Source organism: Corythoichthys intestinalis, chromosome 6, assembly GCF_030265065.1.
Source record: "Corythoichthys intestinalis isolate RoL2023-P3 chromosome 6, ASM3026506v1, whole genome shotgun sequence".
NCBI classification, from domain to species: Eukaryota; Metazoa; Chordata; class Actinopteri; order Syngnathiformes; family Syngnathidae; genus Corythoichthys; species Corythoichthys intestinalis.
In genome coordinates this window covers 27,850,866-27,877,603 of record NC_080400.1, presented here as the reverse complement: position 1 = coordinate 27,877,603, position 26,738 = coordinate 27,850,866, and the positions used below count along the sequence as shown (strand labels likewise).

The 26,738-nt window shown below is 40.0% G+C and overlaps 2 protein-coding genes across 2 annotated transcripts; both read right to left on the bottom strand.

Moving 5' to 3' along the window:
* Positions 1-3,763: 3,763 nt before the first annotated feature.
* On the bottom strand, positions 3,764-6,738 carry LOC130917748 (extracellular calcium-sensing receptor-like). Its single transcript, XM_057839414.1, has 6 exons — positions 6,599-6,738; positions 6,198-6,486; positions 5,301-6,110; positions 4,942-5,169; positions 4,745-4,868; positions 3,764-4,677 (listed from the first exon to the last, which is right to left on the bottom strand). The coding sequence occupies exons 1-6, from the start codon at positions 6,607-6,609 to the stop codon at positions 3,764-3,766; spliced, it is 2,376 nt and encodes a 791-aa protein (XP_057695397.1). The 5' UTR covers positions 6,610-6,738.
* A 7,468-nt stretch (positions 6,739-14,206) lies between these two features.
* LOC130917747 (extracellular calcium-sensing receptor-like) lies at positions 14,207-17,180 on the bottom strand. The gene is made up of 6 exons (XM_057839413.1): positions 17,020-17,180; positions 16,649-16,940; positions 15,772-16,560; positions 15,477-15,698; positions 15,280-15,403; positions 14,207-15,120 (listed from the first exon to the last, which is right to left on the bottom strand). Exons 1-6 carry the CDS (start codon positions 17,106-17,108, stop codon positions 14,207-14,209), a joined length of 2,430 nt encoding a protein of 809 aa, XP_057695396.1. The 5' UTR covers positions 17,109-17,180.
* Between the last annotated feature and the right edge of the window lie 9,558 nt (positions 17,181-26,738).

Below are 26,738 nucleotides of genomic sequence, written 5' to 3'. Positions count from 1 at the left end.
AAATCCAACACACAGAACAGATATGTCATCTTGAAAGGCAATTTAAAATAAATATAAAATAGAGAACAACATGCTGAATAACTGTACAGTATGATAATGTTATATGATGCATGAACAATGAAATGCGAACGTGGCCGGTATATTCACGTAACAAAGCTATTAAGAGTTATTCAGATAACTATAGCATAATGAACATGCTAACACGTTTACTAAACCATAAGTGTCACTCCAAAACACCAAATTAACATGTGAAATGATATCATAATGTGTTAATAATTTTACAGATAAGTCGCTCCCGAGTATAAGTCACACCCCCAGCCAAACTATGAAAAAAACTGCGACTTATAGTCTGAAAAATATGGTACTTTTCTTTCTGAATGCGGGACGATTCCATTTTTCAAGGGACGGTTGGCAACCCTAACTGCACGTTAGCTTGTGTTGGCTTGATAGCAAACAAGATGGAAAATTCCAAAAATGTCTGATAGGCAGGCTAGGCTGCTCATGGTAAACGTCCCAAAATGAGGCACAAAAAGGATGAAAAGGATTTGGCAGTTGGGAAAATTAACTAAAAGTCTGCTGCTAATGATTAGCAGCTTAACAAACATACAACTATAGTGAAAGAGTTGCCTGCAATAGTCAAATGTGAGTCTCGACGAAGTGTGTCAGAAAAGTTCCGTAACTTTTCTTTTAATAACATGGCCTCTTCTCACTTTTAGCCACTTTTCACACATTGTCACTCCAAATTTCAATTTGCAAAAAAGTCACATATTAATCAATTCCTACTTTGTTTACTTAATCAGTACTGACAATCATTTGGGGTGAGAAGTTTGAAGTACGTAGTGCAAGAAAATCTGATTAATATACAAAATATGGATGTATGGGATGGATTGCATGTATGGGTTTCACAGTACACTGTGACGAAATGGTGGACCAAAAATATGGGCCCCTTTACATTATTTTGCTTAGGGCCCCCAAATGGCCTGGGCCGGCCCTGGCTACATACAGGTAGTCTCCAGGTTACGACATACCTGGCAAACGTGAATTCGACTTTACGAAGACTCTCGTCCACTGTTTTTTTTTTTGTTGTAAAAATGTTGGCTTTTGTTTTGTGATGCACGCTTTCATTTTGGTGCTGAAAGCATAGAGCAGGTAGTACTCCCAGATGCAACTACGAGCGCATGTATGCATGAAAAAAAACATATTCGGGCACATGAAGAAGACCGCATGCGCACACACGAGGAAGAGTGCACGCATCCACACGAAGAAGTCGCGGAGCCGAGTGAGAGCAAGGGGAAAAAGCCTGCGCACACATTTGTTGCTTGTGAAGCATCCACAGAGGCAACACCTGTATATAACATATTTTATACTGGTTATACTGCGTTTTCAATTGTGGTCGAATATTTGGGGCGAGTTTATGTTATTGTTTTTGATGATGTGCGGACACTAACTGATACATGCTAATCATTTGTGCGGATTGTTATTGCGTTATCAGCAGCTAGTTATAAACACGTTTGAATTGCTGTTATTGAAGATGAAACTGGTTTAATTTCATTTTTAGTTTAGATTCATTCTACAAGTGTTGATGTCATGAGCAGCTGAATAACGTCAGCAAACCACATGGACGTCTGACATCGTCATTTCAAAGCTTAGCTCGCTGTCTAACTAGGACTTAGCGCCAACGTCTTGGCGAGGACGGTACAATGACATATAATACATGTTTTTGATAGTTTATTTTGAGATTTAGGGGGTACTTAAAGGGTTAATTCCGTTTAGGCGGAAATTTACCATCGTAGGAATGGAACTCATTCGTAAGACGGGGACTACCTGTATTTGATTTCCTCTCATACAAGATAAAACATGATCTCATACCATTTAAATTCACTACTCACAGAGTTGTGAGCCATTGTGGATTTGTTTTAGCACATTACCATCAAATCAAGAAGATGAATAATTCGTTTGAATTCCATTTCCATTAACACAATATTAATTACAGTACTGTGCTTTGACTAGTGGTGACACATTTTTTAAAAAAATTATTTTATTTTATTTTTTTGCAATTTTTGAAGCTCAAATGGTACCAACACTTACTGTAAATTCATTTTCTCTCTCTTTTTTTGGTAAACTGTTTAGGGAAAGGAGGTTTTTCTTTTTAATCTAGCCATTATATAGTACCTACCAATAAATTAAATTAAAATAACATAAAAGAGCCTTATGCAAACTCTGCTACCACAAAATTGTAAGCATACATAATTGCATATACAGTAAATTTATTATTAAGATGAAGGGTCTGCGGTTGGCAGTAAACGTTCTTGTACACCATATTATATACAGTAGTAATCTAAAGCATAAGTATGCTGCAGGTTAGAATTGTAATGACCTGTAATCAGAGAAATTAATTATTTAGGAGAAATAGAAGCAAAAAAAATAGTCAAAGTAAGAAATGTGCAACCCATGCAAACTCCCAGTTGGCATAAACCAGACAACCATGTTGTGATCGGGGTGTTAATGAACCAGTGCTGCCATTGTTTCCTGCTTGAGACAACATGCCACCTGTTGTCCATGTTGTTGTCAAAGAATGGCGCAACATTGTTACATTTCTTGCCTCTTACCATTTGTTGCCCCATGGATCAACACCTCAGGGTATCAAGGTTCCGCATGCAACAGATGAGGACTCCTTTAATTAATCTCCCTCTGGTGCTCCTCTTTGTTGTTTTTCTATTATGTTTAACGTGTGGTATTGCATCATCGTATACTGTATTTGAACTTGCAAGCTATCTGGGGATGTTGGGGTGGATGTGCAGGCCTCAACCAGTTTGTAAACTGTGTAAATAATAGTTAGTACATCTAATTAGAGCAACCTCAACTTGAATTCCTACTTCTGTTCATTACCTGGAAATTATTTTCTGTTGCAGGCGAGAAAAAGAAACATTGTAGCCTATGAAAGCCTGTACTGTAAATGGCTGACATGCACATACAAATTAACCTTTTATAATTTCAGATAGAACCTTTACTAATTTTTTTCCCCCTTTACTAATTTTTTTCCCCAATATCCTAATGTAACATAAACAAAACAAACTAAATAAACACATCAAACATAATAGTGCAAAATACCTGATCATGTTTTGTTCTAATCTTAAAAAAAAAATAAAAATAAAATCAGCATTAATTGTATATATTATCGTATGCGTAAATGTATTTTATTTACTGCTGATTTGTTTTTGCCAGCCATTGTCAGATAGTACAAGCTCTAGTTCCCTTCAGCCACCAATCAGAGAAGTTGTATGTAAAATGGATGAAGAATAATAAAAAGTGTTACTTTGAACAACGTATTAATTGTATTATAATTATTATTAGACATACTGGTATTACTGACATATACTAGCATACTGCATAAATGTCATGGTGGTTATTTCAATAAGATAAGCAATGAAATTTAAAATAGTATTGCCACATCATTGAATAAAAACACATACACAGTAAATTGTTCCTGGTGGCAACCTTTATTCTGATCTTCAGAATCAATCATATGGGATTACATTCAGTATCACAGTTTGTAGTTTGTGAGTTCGGGTTTCATGGAATTTGCTTGTTCTCTCCGTGCTTATGTGGGCTTTCTTCAGGTACATAATTTTCCTCATACTGTACACTCCTAAAACTCGTAGGTCAAATGACGGCAGTTAATTGTCTATATATGTTCAGTAAATCATTTTATTTCATACAAGCCTTGTGATTGGCATGGGACCAGTTCATTATGTACTCTTTATTAAGATGTATTATTATATGATCTTCCCATTATGTGTTTCCGAGTGTTCTTCTCAGGCCTAAACAATATTATAAAGCATTTGGGCATGAAAATGCAAAAAAGCAATCCATAACTGGAAGCCAGGATAGCAAATATCTCTACTGCCACAGTGAACTTGCCAGGAGAGCTAATGTAAGCAGGAATGAAGGCAATCCAAACTGCACAGAATGTCAACATACTGAAGGTGATTAATTTAGCTTCGTTGAAATGATCAGGCAGCTTTCGAGCTAAGAAAGCAATGACGAAGCACAAAATGGCCAGAACTCCAATGTAGCCCAGAACGGCCCAGAAGCCGAAATCGGATCCCAGTTGACACTCTAAGATTATTCTGTCTTGATACAATATCATATTATTAAATGGAAAAGGAGGACTAATAGATAGCCAAAGTATGCATATGACTGCCTGGATTAGAGTGAAGACCACCACGCACACTCTCAGCTGCATGGGTCCTAACCACTTCATGAGATTGCTGTTTGGGAGCGAAGCTTTAAACGCCATTAAGACCAGTATGGTTTTCCCAAGAATGCAGGATATGCACAGCACAAATGTGATACCAAAGGCCGTATGGCGCAGCATGCAGGACCACTCAGTGGGCCGGCCGATAAAGGTCAGAGAGCAGAGGAAGCACAAGGTTAAGGAGAAGAGCAGAAGGAAGCTCAGCTCCGAGTTGTTGGCTCGTACCAGCGGCGTTTCTTTGTGGCAGTAAAAGACTATCGTTGTCATCGTGGTCAGGAACACTCCTAACAACGAAAACAAGGCCAAAAGAGATCCCAGGATTTCTTTATATTTCAGGAACTCAATTTCTTTTGGGATGCACGTGTCTCTGCGCTCGTTGGACCAGAACTCCGGCGGGCATTTCATGCAGTGTATAGAATCTGTAACCAGAGTTGTTAATTTCATTAATATTCATAACAGTATTTTTGCCAGTTGTGGTTGAATCACCTGTGGAGTTACTGATCTCTCCTGCAGGACACATGATGCAGTCATAGCAACACACTGGACGTCCTTTCTGGAGGACCTTGCGGCTTCCCGGAGGACAACTCTCACTGCACACTGACACGGGCACCTGTCACACAAACACAATTACAATCATCCATAAAGAACCCACAAATACGAATTTCAGCAACAACTAACTTCACCTCAGAGTGTCCATTCCCCCACACCATTGGAATGTTATTCATGATGAACTGGTGGCTGTCAGGTTGGGAAGCATCATAAATGCCCACCGTCACTCCTTCCATGGTTCCTCTGTTTGTTATCTGCAGGTTGACCAATTCGTATCTGGCTGGTGAGTCTCCATTTTTGTCGAAATATACTCTGTCACCTCCTGGAGTGGTGAAGTTCACTGAACTGAGATACTGCAGGACCTGGTGTGCAATGTGTAACGTTCAAAGAGTTTAACGAGTAATCAAACCAAACGCATTGTCGCAAGCATTGGTTTACATTTATAGTGGTTGGGTTTTACTATAGTACCTACATTAATACTGCCACTTCTCACCTGCCATGGCTCAATGTGTGTAGTATCTGCACAGCTCCCATTAGAAAAGGGGCCTCTCCCTTCTTCACACTTGAGTAGGGCATCAAGTGCATGGGCCACTGAATACACAGATTTGTGCACATTGTTGGTGAACCTCAGCTCAGAGACGTCAGTGAATTTTGACTCTACATCTCGCAAGCTCTCGAGGCCGCTGCAGAGCTTCTGCCCCCCAGTTGCTGGTTTGAGGGAGCAGTCGAAAACATCCTCCCAGAAGTCTAGCAGAAACTGGCTGTCAGGGAACAGCGAAGGGTGGAGCCCCCTCAGGTGTTCCTCCAGCCCGGGGATCTGAGCCCTGCTGACGGTGAAGCCCAGCGACCCTAAAAGGACACTGTGACCCTCGCTGTCAGTTAGGGAGTGATCAGTAATCCAGGCATCGCTGCCGACCCACTGCAGACCTGTGACGTTCAGCTTGTACAGCTCCTGTGCCAACATTTTAATTTCTCTGTGAGACATAAAGGCCAAAATAACTTTGGAAGAAGCGTTTTGGATTTTGGATGTTATCCTCTGCAGATCCTCAGGTGGACCAGATGATGAGAAAGTATCAGAATACTCTATGCACACTCCGTATTCGTTTGCAGCCTGGGTGAAAGCAGCGATGCCATTGAGGCCATATTCATTTTCCACCGCAATGGCTCCGATCCAGGTCCAGCCCAGGTGCTTGACAAGCTTTGCCAGTGCTTGGCTCTGGTAGTAGTCACTGGGAATTGTTCTGAAAAAGGTCGGATACTCTTTTCTGTTGCTGAGACAGGCACAAGTGGCAAAATGACTGACCTGTCAACAAAGACACATGACTTTGTGGTAAAGTTGCCAAACAATTCAATTTTAGAATATTTATGCCATCTACAGAGTTCTCCTTACCACTGGAACACGGAACCGTCCTACAACCGGTGCAAATGCAATGGTCGGTCTGGATCCTGAATGTCCTAGGATGGCTTGCACTGTCTCAATTTTTGAGCAGTTTTCGATGTTGAATTCTCTTTGGATGCCACTCACCAGTGATAGCGCAGCTCCCAGAATGTCCATGGTTCCACAGGCGTCATAAATTTTGTAACCCAGTTTCACGCCAGGGAGCATGTCTGGGTTTTCATTAATCTGGTTGATGGTGAATATCATCGTCTGTGCAAATTTAAATTCCCTAAAGTTGAAACTGGGATGAGAACAAATGCAATTTCACTCAGATTCAAGCGATACATAGTGTTACTGAAAAAAAATGCATGAATTGAACATTGTTTAGCCTAAGAGAGTTAAATAGCACATACTTTTTACACATTCTCACACTTGGAATTACTTCAAATGTATTAACAGCATAGTCTTGCCCTGTGCGGAATGAAAAAATGGCCCCAATAATAAGATCCCCGTCTTGTGCCAGCTCAGGCAGGTACGGTGGCCCTTTCAAGTGGCACACACATTCCCCGCCCTTCTCTGTGAGTAAGACGAAGATCAGCAGGCTCAACAGTGACATAGTGTCGCTTAGTAAACTGGGCCAGCCAGCTCGATTGGCACATGGCAGGGCTTTATACAGTGGGGAGGGAGAAGTTGTCATGGGAACCTCAGGAGACCCAAAGAAAACAAAAAACTCAAATCGAACGGTTTGCGAAAAATTCGATTTATTTGTACAAATAACAAGGCACATGATGTTATCATTTCTTTATTGTGTGTTTATACTAATGCTCTCAGTTAAATGCGTTAAAAACTACGTAACGCAAACCCCATTTAACGCTGTTCATTTTTTAACGCGCGATAAATTGTGGCCTTTCCCTGACCCCGTAGTTTAAAATTGATGACAAAGCCCCCTCTCATGTATCCTTAAAACTAGTTAAATTCCCTTGTTTTCAGTGTAATTCTAGAAATAAGTGCTTCAATTAAAAGTTTTACTCAGATTTCTTGAAATGAAATGAATAAAACTAGCTAGCTGAAATAAGTTTAATAGACTTACTTTAAGCAATAAATGAGTATATTTAATTTTTAACAAAGCTTTGAAAAGTCAAAATTTTCTTAATTAAGGAATAGATATTGTTCAAAACATTATTTGAAAGCATTTTTTTCTTGATTTAGGTAAAAAAAAAACTTTTAGATGTGCGGGTTTAATAAGAACAAATATTAACATTTACAACTAAATGGAATAATCTGACGTATTAATCTGTTAACTACTGTAATTTTTACACTATACTGGACTGTCTCAGGAAATTAGAATACACAATATTCTAATTTTCTGAGACAGTCCTGTATATTGTTCTATGTAAAGGACGTCAGCCAAGGTCGGCCCCCCACATTTTTACCACGCCAAATCTGGTCCCCTTTGCAAAAAGTTTGGACACCCCTGCTTTAAATGGTGGATTAATGTACAGGACTGTCTCAGAAAATTAGAATATTGTGTATTCTAATTTTCTGAGACAGTCCAGTATAGAGCACCTGACTATAAACCGCCACCCCCCAAATTTGACACAAAAATTATATTTGTTAATAGATAAGTAGCACTGGACTATTAGCCGTGTCTGTCCTCATTGTAATATGGGATATTTACATCAAAAGATATTAACCGGTAACACTTTATTTGACAGTGACATCATATAACTGTCATAAGAACAAATGAACCACCTTGAAGCTTTGAACCAATTGGCTTCAAAGCTTCATTGCGTCAAGAAGCTTCCTTTGGCCATCACTGCTCCCTTGGGGGAGACAGTCAACCTCTGCTGCCACCTGCTGTCAACCCTGTTGTTGTCCATCATTCCTCCTAGCATGCATCGTTGCACTACATATGTAAATAACAATCAGAATTCATGTTCTGTGCTAAATATTTTTTCAGTTACTGTTCCAGTTGTTTCATTAATTGCTAATTATGGTATTTGGTAACAATTTATTTGACAGTGGTGCCATAAGACTGTCATTAGACAATCATAATTATGACATGACACTGTCATGAGCATTAATGAATGCTTATAACAGATGTCATTTAGTGTTATCCTTAAATTATCTCACTTTTGAATGAATGTAAAAGATCCAAGATGGACATAAATTGAGTTACTGACATAATTTGCCAGATGACACTTAATGTCATCTGTCATAAGCATTAAGTAATGGCCATGATAGTGCCATGTCATAATTATGGCGGTCTTAAGACACCGCTGTCAAATAAAGTATTACCTATTAACCTGAAAATATCAACAAATAGGCCGCACTGGACTTTAAGTCACAGGATTCAAAATGAAGAAAAAAAGTAGCGGTTTACAGTCCAAAAATCATGGTAATCTTTAACACTGTAAACAAGATGGAGAAAATTATTGGACTAGATTTAAGAAAAATAATCTCATTACAACATTATAAATTTGCAGTGTACGCCAGCTCTGGGGGAGAGCCAGAAATCATCCTGGTGAGATGATCCGTGTAAAACTTAATTTTGTGTTCTAATGACAAAAATGAGGCGGGGTGACAAATATGTATCCGCCTAGCAACTTGGCGTGACCGATCATGGTTGTTTTCGAGCATGTTTGGATGAAAATGTAGCGATAAACCTCCTGGCGCATATGCACAGCTCTCGTGGCCACTCAAGACGCACTATAGTGACTACCTGTCAGGAACGCGGGCAGGCAGGTTGTGTGGACCCAAATGCAGGGAAACAAAAAAATGCAGCGAGGCAGGTGGCACTGGGTAACACAGTAGGATGCAGATTGCAGGATACACTAGGAGAAGGCACAACAGGTGAAATCAATGGGCAATCACAGAGACAAGTCACACTTGGAGAAAACCAAAACAAAACCTAACAGTACCCCCCCCCCCTCAAGGGACGGATCCCAGACATCCCCTAGAAAACACAAAAGACCTAATAAACATGGCGGGCAGAAAAAGGGCCCGGAGGAGGGAGCAACGTCAGCCCATCAGAGTTAGTCACGCAGGCGACCTGGTCGCCAGACATGGGCCGACCGCACGGGTTGATCGGGAGGGCGCCCGGGGCGCCAGACGTTGGGCGACCGCACGGGCAGATCAGGCGGGCGTCCCAGATGAGGTAGTTCTCGGTCGTCCATGCCGCCAAGTCGTGGCAGGAAGCAGGGAGCAGCATCGTCGGGGCGAGGGTCAGGAACTTCGGCGTCTGCTGGCGTGGCAGCAGCGTGGTCGTCTGCTGGCGTGACAGCAGCGTGGTCGTCTGCTGGCGTGGCAGCAGCGTGGTCGTCTGCTGGCGTGACAGCAGCGTGGTCGTCTGCTGGCGGGACAGCAGCGGAGTCGCAGGAGTCTGCTGGCGGGACAGCAGCGGAGTTGCAGGAGAAAACAGGAGCGGTCGGCGTGGGCACAAGACTGCGGGGAGTCGGCACGGGCTCTTGACTGCGGGGAGTCGGCGCGGGAGGCACTTGGATGCGGGGAGCCGGCGTGGGCACTTGACTACGGGGAGTCGGCGTGGGAGGCACTTGGATGCAGGGAGCCGGCGTGGGCACTTGGATGCGGGGAGCCGGCGCGGGTCCATGCCATCGGCGTGGACGAGCACGCCAAGGCTTCCGGGCGATGTTCTGTGGCAGACTGGGTGGCACATTACACGGTGAAATCGAAGGAGGGTAGTAGGAACTACGGCCCTTACCTGGGCGCCCCCGCTGGCCACCATGCGGAGGTCCAGTGTAGATGGCCAAACGGCAACCCAGGTAAGGGTCCAGGGAAAAAGACTCGGAAGGGGACGTGGAATGACTGGGCCGTGACAAAAACTGAGAGGGTGAAGAATAGGGCATGGAATCAAAATCTGGGTCGGAGTCGTTGTCAGAAAGAAAATCATATGAATTGTGACATTCTTCAAAATCAGAAAAATCTCAATCTAAAAAAACGTGGCGAGGCAGAACATGATCAGGGAAACGGGCGGATGGTCGTCGGTGTGCATGCCGGTGCCGGGTTTTTCCCGCTGGGTCCACAATCGGTTGTGTCATTCTGTCAGGAACGCGGGCAGGCAGCTTGTGTGGACCCAAATGCAGGGAAACAACAAATGCAGCGAGGCAGGTGGCAGTGAATTAAACGAAGGGACGGGTACACGAGGGCTTGGACGGGACTTGACTTCAACGTTGACATAGACACTGACATTGACAATGACACAACAAAGAGTGACAAGAAACTGGGTGCTTATATACACACACGCAGGCAAGGGGTAACGAAACAATGAAGAACAGCTGGATGCAGGATGTAGGATGCAGATTGCAGGATACACTAGGAGAAGGCACAACAGGTGAAATCAATGGGCAATCACAGAGACAAGTCACACTAGGAGAAAACCAACACAAAACCTAACACTACCATATTTTTCGGACTATAAGTCGCAGTTTTTTTCATAGTTTGGCTGGGGGTGCGACTTATTCTCAGGAGCGACTTATGTGTGAAATTATTAACACATGATATCATTTTACATGTTATTTTGGTGTTTTGGAGTGACACTGGTGGTTTGGTAAACTTGTTAGCATGTTCTTTATGCTATAGTTATCTGAATAACTCTTAATAGCTATGGCCACGTTCGCGTTCTGCCTTTGGCAATGTGTGTTCAATTGTATTATTGACTTTTTTATATTGAAATGCATGCTTTTAGTTTGTGGCGTTTTCACGCCCACGTGAGGGCGCACTCGCACTTCTTTACGTGAAGAAGACCGCACACAGGCCAGAAGAAGACGGACAGCTACACAGCTCTGAGTGAGTGGGCGAGTTAGCGAGAGAGAAACACGGCTGCAAACCTACGTTCATTGTTTATGCTTGTAAAATATCTTTAGAGGCAACGCCTGTGTGTATCATCTTTTCTGTTGTTGTTGTGTGGTTTCCACCCGCGATCGGACACTTAAAGCCAGTTGTGTGGCTGTTTGGACGATGTGCTAATGCTACCGAACGCATGCTAACCGTTTGTTTCATTGCTGTAACAGCACCTAATTATCATTCATTTACGTTGATGCGAAACTGTTTGGTATCGAGGACGAAAGTGATTCCGCAAATTATATGGACATCAACCATCGTTATTTGGGAGTTTAGCTCACTGTATAGCCAGGACCAAGCCGTAGTGTCCTGGTGAGGGCATTATATTCACATTTCGTTGTTCATGCACTGTACACTTATTCAGCATGTTGTTCTCTATTGTGTTTTTATATTAAATTGCCTTTCAAGATGACAGATATGTTCTATTTGTTGGATTTTATCAAGTAAATGTCCCCCAAAATGCGACTTACACTCCGGTGCGACTTATATATGTTTTTTGTCTCTTCGTTGGGCATTTTATGGCTGGTAAGACTTATACTCAGGTGCGATTTGAAGTCTGAAAAATACAGTAATCCAAATGGAGATTTGTGTATGGCGCCATCTACTGATTGGCCGCCATTACTGGGATGTTTGCACACCTATAGCAGCCCACCGTCAGCCAATGTTAACATTAGCTGCTGTTGGCTGTGTGCTTCGGGCAGAACATCTCAGCAACGACAGATTGGCAACTTCCGGTCGTTTTGCTCGGATTAGTCAATACGGGAAAAAGCACACGGAGGATCGGGGTGGAATCCCCGTGTCTAATGAAAGGTAACTGTGAAATAAAATGTCGCACTCTGGGGCAAATTGTGGCATCTATTATATTTTATTGAACTGCAATGTACAGGTAAACTGTAAATGAATGTGTGGAATGAAAGAACGAATGCTTCAGAACACCACGAGAACCGCCAACATGAAGACTCCACACTGCAAATTTTGAAACGTATTAATTAGATTTTTTTTTCTTTTTTTTCTATCTTGTTTTGAGTGTTAAAGACTAGTTAATGTGTCAGATTATTCCACATACTTTAAGTAAATATTACTATTTGTTTTAAGCCCATACATCTAAAAGCTGGTAATTTTTCACCTAAATCAGAAAAATTGCTTTCAAATAATGTTTTGAACGATATCTATTCTTGAATTAAGAACATTTCTAATAGGGCTGCAGCTATCGATTGTTTTAGTAGTCGATTAATCGATGAGCTAGTTAGTTAGATTAATCGAGTAATCGGATAAGGAACATAAAAAATTAAAATACTTGAGCTGAGCCTCAAACGGTATAAAAAAAACAAAAAAAAATGAGGATCTATGTACAACAAAAGAACATTTGGCTAACTTACATAGCAAAAGGCCGCTAGCCTAAATGCTACAAAACGCTAATGTTTTTTTGTTGTTGTTTTTTTTTTTTTTTTTTTTTTTTTTTTTTTTTATACAATATGCTCTTAACAAATTGTTCAGACACATACTGCCACAAAAAAAGCGGTTAAATATACCTATAAACTACTTTACGAATGCATTAAAAACATTAGCTCAAACAAAAACTTACCTTATGTTGGTCTTAATAAGGAGCAACTGGATTTAGTCATGTGAAATGAGGCAGACTAGAGGGCAGTGTATCCACCCAAATCAATTAAAATAAATGCAAACACTTTCAAAATAAACCATTACAACACCACTTTAATTAAACGAATACTCGAAGCAGCTAAATTTAATTCGAATATTTTTTTCTAATCGAATACTCGAATTAATCGATTAATAGTTACAGCACTAATTTCTAACGAACAAGCTTTTTTTTTTAAGATTAGACTAATTTATTGCTAAAAACAAGTCTGTTAAGCTTATTTTCAGCTAGATATTTTTATTGTTTCAAGAAATCTGAGTAAATTTGCTTGAAGCACTGCAGATAATTTCACTTATTTGTAGTAGATTTATACTGGAAACAAGGGAATTAAAATAGTTTTAAGGAGGTGTGTTTTGCAGCACAGGTGCTTCGCGCGCAGTCGATCAAACTCACTATTTGCGGGCAAAAGGACACAGAGGATCGGGGTGAAATCCACGTTCTCAGGCAAAATGTAATGAATTAACCCTAAATGTGGCAATCTGAGGTGGATTGACTGGTGCAAACCGCCCAAAATGCACTGTGAACTATGTAAATGCTTTGGAAGTCAAGCAGTTTGGTGAGTTCAATCATTTCGTCTCATTTTTCACATTTCAATTTTTTTGGTGATTTAATTCATAAATAATATTAAACCAATGATAACAATTAATATTTAATTAAAGTATGCAGTACATAGAAATATGTTAAATATAGAAAATATATACCACCCTATTATTTACTTATGTATTTCCCCAGTTATTTGGGGAAAATGGAAGTTTAATTCATCTTTACAAGCGTAAAGTTGCCCAGCTCTTGTTTCTAATTAGGCTCACATTGGTGAATTCTTATGTTAATTGATGTATTTCAAACTTCAAATATACATAATCATTTTTGCGCTGAAAAAATTAAAACAAAATGCGATCAATCACGAGGACTGCATGCACTTGACAGCACTTGTATTAAATTGTTATTATTTGTTTATTCATGTATTTATTTTAAGTATCTAGTATCAAATTGGATAAAGTAAAGGTTTTTCACACACACAAAAAATGCCAGTTAACAATGAGTTTACTATGGAAAAAATGTGATAGCACTAATTTATACTATAGTTGTATGCTATGTGAGATTAAAGGACTGTTGACAAAATTTATGGTACAAATGGCCTTTTCATCAGTGTTAGTGATGATTTTGAAAAATCAAAGATGTAATGCACTATTCATGACATGAAACATGTCATAAACATGAATAAATGCTTATAAATGACAGATGTCTTGACGTGACACTAACTCTAAGCCTAACCCAAAGACATTTGAAACAATGTCAGTTTTGCATCAAAAGTGCCATATTTTACCGAATGACATCTGTGATAAGCTGTCCTTCATATTCATGACAGGTGTCATTTCATAATTACGACAGCCTTATAACACTGTCACAGGAAGCATTCAAATACATTCTTACTAAAAGCAGGTTACCAAAGAGGTTCTAACACAATCTATGAATATAAACAAACAGTTGAGATATCTTTTCACAAGGATTTTACTGTCCTATTACTCCTGACACTCTTCTTTGTATTCTTCTCTGGTTGCATTAGTAAGATGTAACATTTAGGAACAAATATGCAAATGAGCAGTCCAAAACTGGACGCCAGTATTGCAAATATCTCTACGGCAACACTGAACTTGCCCGGGGAGCTGACATAAGCTGGGATAAAAGTGATCCACACTGCACAAAATATCAGCATGCTGAAAGTGATCAATTTGGCTTCATTAAAGTTATCAGGCAGCTTGCGGGCCAAAAATGCCAGAATGAAACACAACATAGCTAAGATTCCTATGTAACCTAGCACAGCCCAGAAGCCAACAGTTGAACCCACAGCACACTCTAAGATTATTTTATCTTTAAACTCTTTGAAATTTTTGAAAGGAAATGGTGGAGCAATTACAAGCCAGATGATACATATGATAACCTGGATGAGAGTGAAAACCAGTACACTGAATCTTTGCTGAAGAGGCCCAAACCACTTCATTACATGACCGTGAGGAATTGTGGAACTGAAGGCCATCAGCACTACGACAGTTTTCCCCAGTACGCAAGAGATGCAGAGCACAAAAGTGATACCGAACGCTGTGTGTCGTAGCAGGCAGGACCACTGGGTGGGCCGGCCAATGAAGGTCAACGAGCAAAGAAAGCACAAGGTTAAAGACAGGAGCAGTAGGAAACTCAGTTCTGAGTTGTTGCTCCTGACAATGGGAGTTTTCCTGTATTTAAAGAAAACACAAGCTACAATGACAGTCAAACAACAGCCAGATAAAGACGTCACGGTGAGCAGAGTTCCCATGACTTCCTGGTACGACAAGAACTCTGCTTGCTTTTTTGTGCAGGCGTCTCTCTTCTCATTTGACCAGAACTCTGGGTGGCATCGTATACATGTGACAGAATCTGAAACAGTAAGACAGGACATCTGTAAAAGTTTTCTCTTCTCATATATCTTCTGTATACCAATGGCAAAGAAACTCTGACCTGGCACCTTTGTCAGTCTAAAAAACATAAAATCTCCTTTGATCATGAAGGTTTACCCAGGCCTGCGATAAGTCATACCTGTGATGTTACTTATTTCCCCCTCAGCACACCTGACACAGTCATAGCAACAGACTGGCTTTCCTTTCTGCAGAACCTTGCGTGTCCCCGGGTGACATTTCTTGCTGCAAACCGACACAGGGACCTAGATGATTGAAATGAATGGAAATTGCAAACTAAGCTTTGCAATTACTTCAAGCAATCACACTATAGCCCACCTTCTGTGAGTTCTGTGCCCAAATCAGGGACCTATCATGTAGTTTCAGCTGGATATCCGCAGCAGCGTCATAGAAACCAACTGTGACAAATTTGACTGCCCCATTTACTCTTGGCTGCCAGTTAGTAATTTCATATTTGGCTGTTGGATCCCCATTCTCATTGAAGTGGACCTCATCTCCTTCTTTAGTTCTGAATCGAATTTTCTTCATGTGCTGTAAAATCTAAAGGGAGATTGATATGTATAAGCTGATGCCGTGATTTAAAGAAAAAAAAAAAACTTTTATTTGGACTTACTGCAAGTGGGTTTAGCTTCACTTTTGTATTACATATTGCGTTACATTCCAGAATGTCATGAAGCACATGGGCCACAGCATACACAGCTTTATAGACATTGTTAAAGATTGGCATTAGTGACATATCAGTGAAGCTGTTTTGAACATTGCTGAGGTCTTCAAAGCCACTGCACTGAATCCCAGCTGATGATTTTGTCTTATCAAAATAACAGTTGAATAACGTCTCCCAGAATTGCCTGAACATGTCATCACCCGATGAATTCAGGCGTTTCACGTCCAACATGAACTCCCTCATGCCGCTGACGTGTGCTTTGGGGATGGCTAGCCCGATGGCTCCATCTAGGATGTGTTTTTTATCCATAGCTGCGGTTTGAGAATCAAAAATCCAAGACTCTGTGCCAACCCATTGATAGCCAGTCAAGTTATGATGAGACAGTTGATGTATTAACACATCCATGTCCATGTGGGAGAGGAAGGTAACAATCACTTTTGATGTGGAATCCTTAATAACATCAATTATCTTTTGTATTTTGTCTGGTGGATCTGTCCTAAAGAAAGCAACTGAGTACTCCAGACAAATACCAAGCTGTCGGGCAGTCTCTGTGAAAATGACCATTCCGTTATTGCCATAATCATCATTGGTTCTGATAGCTCCCACCCAGGTCCACCCAAAGTACTGGACCAGCTGTGCTAGAGCTCTACTCTGGTAATAATCACTGGGTATTGTTCTGAGGAAAGATGGGTATTTGACTTTATCACTAAGACAAGCACAAGTGGCAAAGTGGCTGATCTGCAAGAAAGATGGAAGGCATTACTGAAAATATTTACAGTAGTTCAGATAGTAATCACAGTATTCGTTTTGGTCATTTCCTACCTACCAAAGGGATGTGAAACGGTCCAATGACAGTAGCTATAGCCATGCACGGAGAGGAAGATGTCTCTCCCACAATGGCCTGCACTTGGGCTGGGCGGGTGCAAGACTGTTCCATAGGGCCATCTACATCCCCACTTGTCAAAGCAAGTGCGACTCTCACCCCTCTGGCAATGGAGCCACAAGAATCATAGATTTTGTATCCAAGAGAAAGGCCAGGCAACAGGTCGGTGCGGTTATTGATCTCCTCGATGGCAAAGATCATAGCCTGGGCAAACTGGAACCCTCTAAAATTTAAACTGGGTGCAGACAGTTGAATGAAGCAGCATTTTAAAAAGTGATAATAAAATAAATTAAACTGAGTATGTTGTAGTTTACCTGGTGCACTCCAATAGTGGCGGTTTGTGCTCGTAGCTATCTTGACGGTCTTTCCAGCTGCTATGTAGGGAAAAGATACCCCCCAACATGATGTTTCCATCCTTAAACAGCTGGGGTCTCTCCAGATCTCCTATGCGCCTGCAGATTGGCTGCTTGGCCCAGGAGAAAGAGGCTACGAGGAAGAAATGTAGAATTGCCCATCCCTGCTCTGCCCACATGTGTTTAGGTGACATAGTGTCTGAGCGTAAAGCTAAACCACAAAGTGACATGACACAGACCATTATTTGGATCAAAATAGCATACACTGGTTTTTATATATGTTAGAGCTGACCCATGAGGTCATGAAGGGGATGCACAGAGAAGTCTGGCTCAGTCCCATGAGTATGTAGAGATTTTTTTTAATGGCCTTAACTCCAGGTGGTAACCGTGAACCATTTCTGTACCCAATGTATCTTGCCAGACACAACTGAATAAACATGAAGCAGGAACTCATATCCGGATCATGGAGATTTAGGTGTTTCTGTTGGTGAAACACTAAAACCCAACGGAACGCCTCTTTCAATACTGTCCTAGATAAAGTCCAGCCAGAAATGTTTTCCTTTCTTTTGTCCTTGCTCTAGCATAATTCCCTTTTAAAACACTGTCATAAAACCTGACCTAACGCTTCACACCTTGACGCAGTGGAGTTTGTCCTTGTCCACTGCGAGTGCTGACCTGCTGTTCTGATAAACATTATGATGGCATTAATGTCTTAGTCAACGTGGACCACGAAGGACCAGCGAAAATCAGACGAAAACATTATTGTTTTCTCAGTGATATACAGTGGTATGAAAAAGTATCTGAACCTTTTGGAATTTCTCAAATTTCAGCATAAAATCACCATTAAATGTAATCTGATCTTTGTCAAAATCCTACAGATGTAAAAACAGTGTGTGCTTTAACTACAACCACCCAAACATTTATAGGTTTTCATATTTTAATGAGGATAGCATGCAAACAATGACAGAAAGGAGAAAAATAAGTAAGTGAACCCTCTGCCTAAAGAGACTAAAAGAGCAATTGAACCCATTTTTAACCAAACGATTTAAGTCAGGTGTGTGCCCAATTACTGATGAGTGGTTTAAAGCTGCCCTGCCCATTATAAAACACACACCTGGTAAGAATTGTCTTGATGAGAAGCATTATCTGATGTACATCGTGGCTCGGTCAAAACAGCTGTCTGAAGACCTGCGATCAAGGATTGTTGATTTGTATAAAGCTGGGAAATGATACAAAACATACAAAACCATCTCTAAAGTCTGGATGTTCCCCATTGAGATGTTGTGGCATGACCTAAAGACAGCAATTCATGGCAGACATCCCAGGAATCTGACTGAACTACAGCAGTTTTGAAGAGAAGAATGGGCCCTGATCGATGTGCCAGACTAATCTGCAGCTACAGGAAGTGTCTGGTTGAAGTTATTGCTGCCAAAGGGGGAGGCCATAAAATATTAAATGCGATGTCACTTGTGGTGTCACTTACTTAACCCCCCCCCCCCCCCCCTTCTGTCATTGTTTGCATACTATCCTCATTAAAATATAAAAACCTATAGATGTTTGGGTGGTTTTAGTTAAAACAGACACTGCTTTTTCATCTGTGTGATTTTGACAAAGATCATATTTGATGGTGATTTTATGCAGACATTTGAGAAATTCTAGAAGGTTCAGATACTTTTTCATACCACAGTACATACTCGTAATCGAGCATCCTCTGATGTTTTTGTAAAATAATCATGCCCCAAGTTCGGATTTATTAAAAATCTTATTTAGCCTTGTAGTAAAGTGCTTTTTTAAATTCAACTTTCAGGTGCAATACATAAAACTGAATCCATTAAGAGCAGTCATTTAATGTTATTGTGATGTTTAATGTAAAACAAACCCTTGCATAATACAGTATAACCGTGTACGTAAAAAGTACTTTGTATTATACAGTATATACCCGCACTTTTTCCAGAATAAAACATCTGTCTTGTTTTTCATGAACATGTAGGCCTACTGCATTAGTGTATTTTTGTGCCAGTTATGAAAGTGGTACTTGGAGGGTTAAGCATTTTTTTAAAATTTGAGAACCGTTGCTATTCTGTGCTACGTTCTAACACTTGGCAACAATACTGAACTGTTTATAGTACTGTGAGCATCACATTTGTGAGCTCCATGCACCGAAATGACAACTTGTGTTGTAACATTTCTAAAAACTACACTGCTATACTAAAACCATCGCATTTTGCTATAAAGTTTTGTTTAATTCAGTGTGATTCTAAATACAGAGAATAAACAAATTTTAAAATTTGAATACATTATCATCAGAACAGGCAGGAACGAGTTATACAATATTATGCATCTTCTTTCAAGGGCTACACAATCATCGCTCACTTTAAAGTTGCTGCATGAGTGTTGACCATTTAAAATGATATGCCTTGATTTCCTTCCCAGCTCTCACTCATTTAGTAAAACATTATCCTGGCACATTTGCCCTTTAATTTATCATCACTGTCTCATTAACTCCAAACAATTCTGCATCCAGAAAAGAGGATTAAAGTTCCTCTTGTGATTGTTGGTCAAAATAAACACTTCCACACACACGATTAAGCTGAGCGTTGGCCGGTGTCATCTTTAATTAGCTGTTATTGTTATTTTCCAGTGAAGGGGATGTTTAACAATTAGCTGATGAGCCTCTCAGGGCCTGTTTTAATTAAACAAGAGGATGTTTGTGTGTTTGCAGTGAATTGAGCGGCTCAAACAGCTTGGTGTTCTCCGGAGGGATGTGATTGAGGTCTGATGCCTCGGGCATGACCTTGACTTGCACCTGACACGCACAAAGGCTAACAAGTTAACATGTCCCTACGGAGTGGATTGTCTCTTGCCTTCTGTCACAACTTGCTGTTGCCACTGTTGCCACTTGAACTCCTTGAGGCCACTGGAAACATTTAACTTGTATTTGATCTTGAAATGACATCCAAAAATTGTAGGTTGAGCTTTTCCCTGAGCTACATCCAGCTCAGCATTGGCCTTAAAGGTTTGACTCAGTACAATACCCACAAAAGTGTTTGGGCCTAGAAAATGGTGACTTACAGTGTGTAAGTTTAGATATTTTTAAATTATTCATTACGTTTTTGTTGTTGTTGTTGTTTTTTTAATCACTTTTTTAAATAGTGGTGAGTAACCGAGTAACGTAATCATGTGTTTTTGTCTCTGTAAGAGTGAATAACTATGTATGGAGTATGTACAGTCAGGTCCATACATTTTGGGACATTGGCAAAACTTTTACCTCTTTAGCTCTTAACACTATCGCAATAGTTTGCAAATGAAGCGAGAGTATCTTTGGACTGTATACCACCTCTCCACAAAGTCAACTTACCATAACACCTAATGTAGATAAATACTTGAGAAAGTAATTAACGGATGGATTAAATTTTAATATATACTGGTCCTTCTCAAAAAAATTTGCATATTGTGATAAAGTTCATTATTTTCTGTAATGTACTGATAAACATTAAACTTTCATGTAATTTAGATTCATTACACACAACTGAAGTAATTCAAGCCTTTTATTGTTTTAATATTGATAATTTTGGCAAAAAAGTCAAGAAAAAACAAAAATCCCTATCTCAAAAAATTTGCATATCATGAAAAGATACTCTAAAGAAGCTACTAACCTAATCATCTGAAACAACAAATTAACTCAAAACCCCTGCTAAAGATTCCTGAGGCTTTTAAAAACTCCCAGCCTGGTTCATTACTCCAAACCGCAAACATGGGCAAGATTGCTGACCTGACTGCTGTCCAGAAGGCCATCACTGACACCCTCAAGCAAGAGGCTAAGACACAGAAAGAATTTTTTGAGCGAATAGGCTGTTCCGAGAGTGCTGTATCAAGGCACCTCAGTGGGAAGTCTGTGGGAAGGAAAACGTGTGGCTGGAAACACTACACAACCAGAAGAGGTGACCACACCCTGAGAAAGATTGTGGAGAAGGGCCGATTCCAGACCTTGGGGGACCTGCAGAAACAGTGGACTGAGTCTGGGGTAGAAACATCCAGAGCCACTGTGCAAAGGCGTGTGCTGGAAATGGGCTACAAGTGTCGCATTCCCCAGGTCAAGCCACTTTTGAACCTGAAACAGCGGCAGAAGCGCCTGACCTGGGCTACAGAGAAGCAGCACTGGACTGTTGCTCAGTGGTCTAAAGTACTTTTTTCAGATGAAAGCAAATTGTGCATGTCATTCAAAAATCAAGATGCCAGAGTTTGAAAGAAGACAAGGGAGAAGGAAATACCAAAATGCCTGAAGTCCAGTGTCAAGTACCCACAGTTAGTGATGGTCTGGGATGCCATGTCAGCTGCTGGTGTTGGTCTTCTGTGTTTTATCAAGGGCAGACTCAGTGCAGCTAGCTATCAGGAGATTTTGGAGCACTTCATGCTTCCATCTGCTGAAGCAGTCATTTCTGCAAAAGGATTCCCGACTAAGTATTGAGTGCATAGCTGATATAATTAATTGAAGGTTGATTTTTGTTTGTATTAAAAAAACACTTTTTGTATTGGTCGGATTAAATGTGCTAATTTTTTTAGATAGGGATTTTTGGTTTTTCTTTACTTTTTTGCCAAAATCATCAATATTAAAACAATAAAAGGCTTGAACCACTTCAGTTGTGTGTAATGAATCTAAAATATATGAGAGTCTAATGTTTATCAGTACATTACAGAAAATAATTAACTTTATCACCATATGCTAATTTTTTGAGAAGGACTAGTACATGCAAGCACACACACGAAGCCACTTACAGCACGGACAATTCTGCCATCTTCTGACTATGTCGTGCAAACACTACAGTGGCGGAGCTAAATTAAAAACATCCTCGGTTGGTGGGTGTGATTAAAAATACTAGTACACACATGAATGCCCATACATGAGTAAATTTAAAGCATAAATTTATTTTTCTGAATTTTAGTTGATATTTTAACAAATGAACCATTTGAACACTGCAGCTTTATTGTATTAAAGTAAGAAGTGCACTAATTGAATTAAGGTGACATTGTATAATTGGTGGACCCGCAAGTAACAAAATTTAAGAGTACTTCAACATCGGACTTAAATTGGAGGCACGATGAGCAGAAAGGGTGTGATTTGCAAAAAATGAAAAATAGTAAAAGTACCGCATCAATATTCATTATAAACAGTAATTATTGTACTTGGTCTCTGAATTCTTTGATGTAGTTTAATTGATACTAGTGGTGATTGAGAACCTCTATTCAGTTAAATACGCGTACACATCTAACCCAGTTAATTCCATTTTGTCAAAAGCAACATGAAATATAAACCAATGTTGATATTTTTGCAAATTTTGGTGATGAATATTTAAGACATTTGATTGAAAAGCATTGAAAATGGCATATCTCAACGACGATGGTGTTGATCAATATTTTGAATTTTGATCTATTTCGATTCTGTTGTGCTCAACCAATCACTATGTCAATCCAGACAGATGTAAGGTTACACCCTTAATTAACATTGTGGCTTTGTTTTATAAGATATTTTAACGTTTTGTGTAAAAAGCAAATTAAAATTTGGCACGTATGTCAAATTTGTCTGAGCAAAATGCATAAAACACAGAAGACAAAATAGAAAAAAAAAAATGCCACACTTCTATGACCTTTACATTAATTTGTATTTTATATGATATGTAAATATATTATGTCATTTAAAGGTCAGCAAATTAGCTGTTTTGAAAGAGCCCTGCACACTTTTAATTAAACCGCAAATTAATTCATTTCCCCCATTGCACCTGATGACCACGTTTCTCCCAGGCAGCCTTGGGCTCACATGTCATCATTCGTACTGGAAACTCTTGCTTGTCATTGCTTGCCTGTCAGCCTGCTGGGAATCAAGTCAGCCGGCAGCTGAAAGATCGCGCTCTCGACGAACAGACACAATAACACATTTAAGTGCATCCCAAGTGTGTGTTGCAATCTGTACCGTGGGTTTATTATTGCTGCCAACTGGCTGATTAAGATAAAAAACAGCACCAGTCCCAAGGCAAACCCACAGCTGATGCCTTCAAGTTGGCCCAAGATGGACGTGCAAACTCTAAAGTGACGTAACAAGGAACCCGTGAATTATTTATTCATCAGTACTTGAACCTGGTTGTACAGAAGTATGAAGTATGTAGCAACCATCGATGAATTTCCCAAATAAATACACACTGCACTGTACACTGCCCTGAATGTGAACAGAAGCCAAGATTTAAGAAGGGCTTTAGTGACATAATTCACAATGACGGCTCTCACACATATTACTGAAAAGCTCTCATACAAACTATTGACATTCTCACATACAGAATTGAATCACATATTATATACTAAAATGCTCTCAAACATTGTCCTGAAATGCTTTCAATACAGTATTTTCAACTGAAATACTTTCATAGAATACTTTGATATACTACATGTTTCAGTTGTGTGCGTGAGCGTTTAGCTTTAGTGTTTCAGTAGTACCTGTGATGGTGTTTAAGTATAATGTGTAAGAGGTAATTCTATGTCCCTGACAAACCTTTATTTTTGTTCTTAAACGCATTGTGCACTATATATGCATCAATGAATTAAGTGTATAAGCATGTGAGAATTAGATACACACCAATAATACAGGGAGTGGCAACTATATCTGCATAAATAACATAGTCTAGTGTAGGCTATGCAAGGGAAATAAAGTTGTCAAGCAGCATTATACATACACAATATTATGTCCACAAATTGTTTAAGATACAGACATAAAAAGGAATATACAGTATACATTTCCATGTTAGTCATCCAGTGGGGGTGGAAAGTAATGAATTCAGTAAGTAGATTTTTGTATAACTTGTGTTTTTTTTAGGAATATTTTTTTTAAATTAAGGTAAATTTGGTGGAATAAATGTTTTTAATTAGAGCCCGAGCACAGAGTGCTGCAAGAGCCCTATTGGAATGCATAGGATCTTCTTATTTTTTTTTCGTGGCAAATGAAAATTCGCCAAATTGGAGGCCTTAACATGCTCGAAAACTAACCAAACTTTGCACATACGGTCGGCGTAAATTTTGATAATTTTGTGGCCTTGCGAAATTAATATAACAAGATGGCTCAGTGGCGCTTCACTGAATTTTTGAAAAGGCCTCTCCTATTACGTTTTTTCAACATAGAGCAGTGAAATTTGGGGAGTCAATACCTTGTTCAAAACTGCTCCAAAAAGTCTCTTGCACCCAACAGGTAATCGGTTATTTTAAATTGAATGTGGAAAACATGTAATTTTAGTCGATATACAGGGTGCATACTTGAGACCTTGGTGCCTAGCGAGTTAGTTGGATCCTCCTCAAAATTAGTGAGACTGTTCATTAGGACATATGTGATCTTAAGTTATCAAAATAATGAGTTTTCATTCACAGGCCTGACTGGGACGGGGTGCCAAAGTCGGACATTTTTTGGGAAACACGCCAAATTCAGTAAATGACTAATAACGCCCTGATACAAGGTACAATCTTTTTCATATCTGGCATGTATGAACGGTATCCCAGCCTGAAGACGACTGCATTGAAATATTAACCATTAGGCCCGGTGCCCTCTGCTGGGAACAGGGACCGCCCTTTTTTTTACGAGACAGGCTCCTCCTTCAAGGAAAACAAAATCAATTGATCTCAAACCTGCATCAGGGTGGCCTTAAGATACGTGTTCAGGTGCCTAATGAAAAATATTGAGTTTTCATTTAAGCAGAGGGGTCCAAACAGGAAAGTGAAAATGACAGTCACCATTTTCTCACCACAAATTTTGAATAGTTATTACTTGGTAGACATACAACATATCTGCGCCAAACTTCCGTGCTTGGTGAGAGTCGTACCCTGAAGGGTCCTGTAGGGGTCATTTGCATCAACCCCACAGTGCCAACTAGTGGCAACAGAAAGTCACTCATTTTATTTCTACATGTCCAATTCTTTTCAGGTTGGTCGTTGTCGACCTTTTGCAATACTTCATTTTAAGGCCCATATCCACATGTCTTTATCTGTTGCTGTGACGACCCTTTGTTCGCTATTAAAAGAAGGTAGATTTATTTCAGGGACTGAGGTGGCGTATAGAGCCACCAAATTTGGCATACTTGGTTGAATTGGCTCGATAAGAAGATTAATTTTGGTTTTTAATAAGGGCATGTCTGGACAGCTCAGTAGCGCCTCCTTTTTTGTAGGAGCCTCTTCAATAAGGTTTCTTCTCCTAGGTGTGTGTGAATCTATTTTCTAATCCCCCAAAAAAGGTTTCGAGCATGTTAGGTTCTCATGAAATGATGAGAGGAGGACGATCTGCCACCACCCTGACCTGCGTGCCGTCCGAGTTGCGTGACTTTCAAGTAGCACCAAACTGCGAGGGCCAGTTCAGTTCTAGTCTAAAGAGAAAGCGAGAGAGATTCATCCATTTGGCTCTGATAAGTGCAGACATCAACACATAGTAGAAACCCAATTGTGTCAAGAAAGGCATTTTGGACATCATCCGTTCTAATTGTCAGCTCTCACCGTGATCAAATCAATACTGTGGAAAAATAACATCACAAAAAAATAAATATCAGGACAATATTCAACAGATATATAGATATATAAGGTAACCTCAGAAACTGCTATAGGAACCCACACGCCTGTTTTTTTTTCTTTCAATGTAAAAAAGAATTTTAAAAAAATCAAAAGATTAAACAGAACATTTATAACACATAAACTGCCAGTGAAAAAGTTGATAGACATTATTTCATTTTTTTTTTCATCAAGTTTTCCAAAAATTAATTCTTGATATGTTAATGATTTATAACACTCTCCTTAGACAACTATATTTTTCATGTTGTGTGTTTCATCATATGCAAAATCGAGCATTTTTAACACTGTGAAATACTTGGCTTCATACTTCAAAAATATATTGTAACATACAACATGTCGAGCTCTCTTTACCCGACTCAATTTTGGACCCTGAACCGTTCAGAAGCAACACCTTAATGGCTCATTATTTTCACATCATTATTTTTCTTACTAACTGTACTGAGTTGGAAAAGTGAAAGCAAGAATGTGATGAAGGGTAGGCGCTATCTCATTATGATGAGGTGCTAATTCTGTCCATTCATATTTCATTCCGCTTTCCTCATTACATAGAAACTTATTTGTGTAGCCAGCTGTCTCTTACTATCACTGAAGGCTGACTTAGGCCCGCTCAGGCGTGACATGGTGACCTGACACCTCTAATGTCTCATATCCGTTTGGGCCAATTTTATGGTTGTTATTTACATGGAAACCAGGTTTCCATTACCATTGATTTGCCAGCTCAGGGGAAATCAGTTCAATTTGACAATGATGCTATGTGACAGGTTGTGTATACCGTGTAGACTTGAGGCTATAAAGCTTTGTGACTTAGCCGTGGGGTGCTAACACAGATGCAATGAAGAATCGTGGAAGGTTACCAGCTAGATGCTAGAAAGGAATATACTACTGTAATTTGCTACTAAGGCATGTTTTGGTGTGAGACCGCTGGGTCACGCTGGAGGACAGAACTGGTGGTGTGGAGCGTCCTGTGGGTGGCGATGGTGTTCCCCCACAAATTCCACCAACACCGCAACCAGCAGTGTGATGTCATCCTGGGTTCGGGGAGCCTGCCAGTGCTGGAGAAAAAGGGGGACATCGTCTTAGGGGGGCTC

Coding starts and splice junctions, on each gene's coding strand:
- LOC130917748 (XM_057839414.1), bottom strand. Junction 5,170..5,300: donor CACACATTGAGCCATGGCAG/GTGAGAAGTGGC, acceptor ATTGCACACCAG/GTCCTGCAGTATCTCAGTTC. Junction 4,678..4,744: donor AGAGATCAGTAACTCCACAG/GTGATTCAACCA, acceptor CTCTGGTTACAG/ATTCTATACACTGCATGAAA.
- LOC130917747 (XM_057839413.1), bottom strand. CDS start 17,108: ATGTTGGGGGGTATCTTTTCCCTACATAGCAGCTGGAAAGACCGTCAA. Junction 15,699..15,771: donor TGAAGCTAAACCCACTTGCA/GTAAGTCCAAAT, acceptor ATCTCCCTTTAG/ATTTTACAGCACATGAAGAA. Junction 15,121..15,279: donor GGAAATAAGTAACATCACAG/GTATGACTTATC, acceptor TTACTGTTTCAG/ATTCTGTCACATGTATACGA.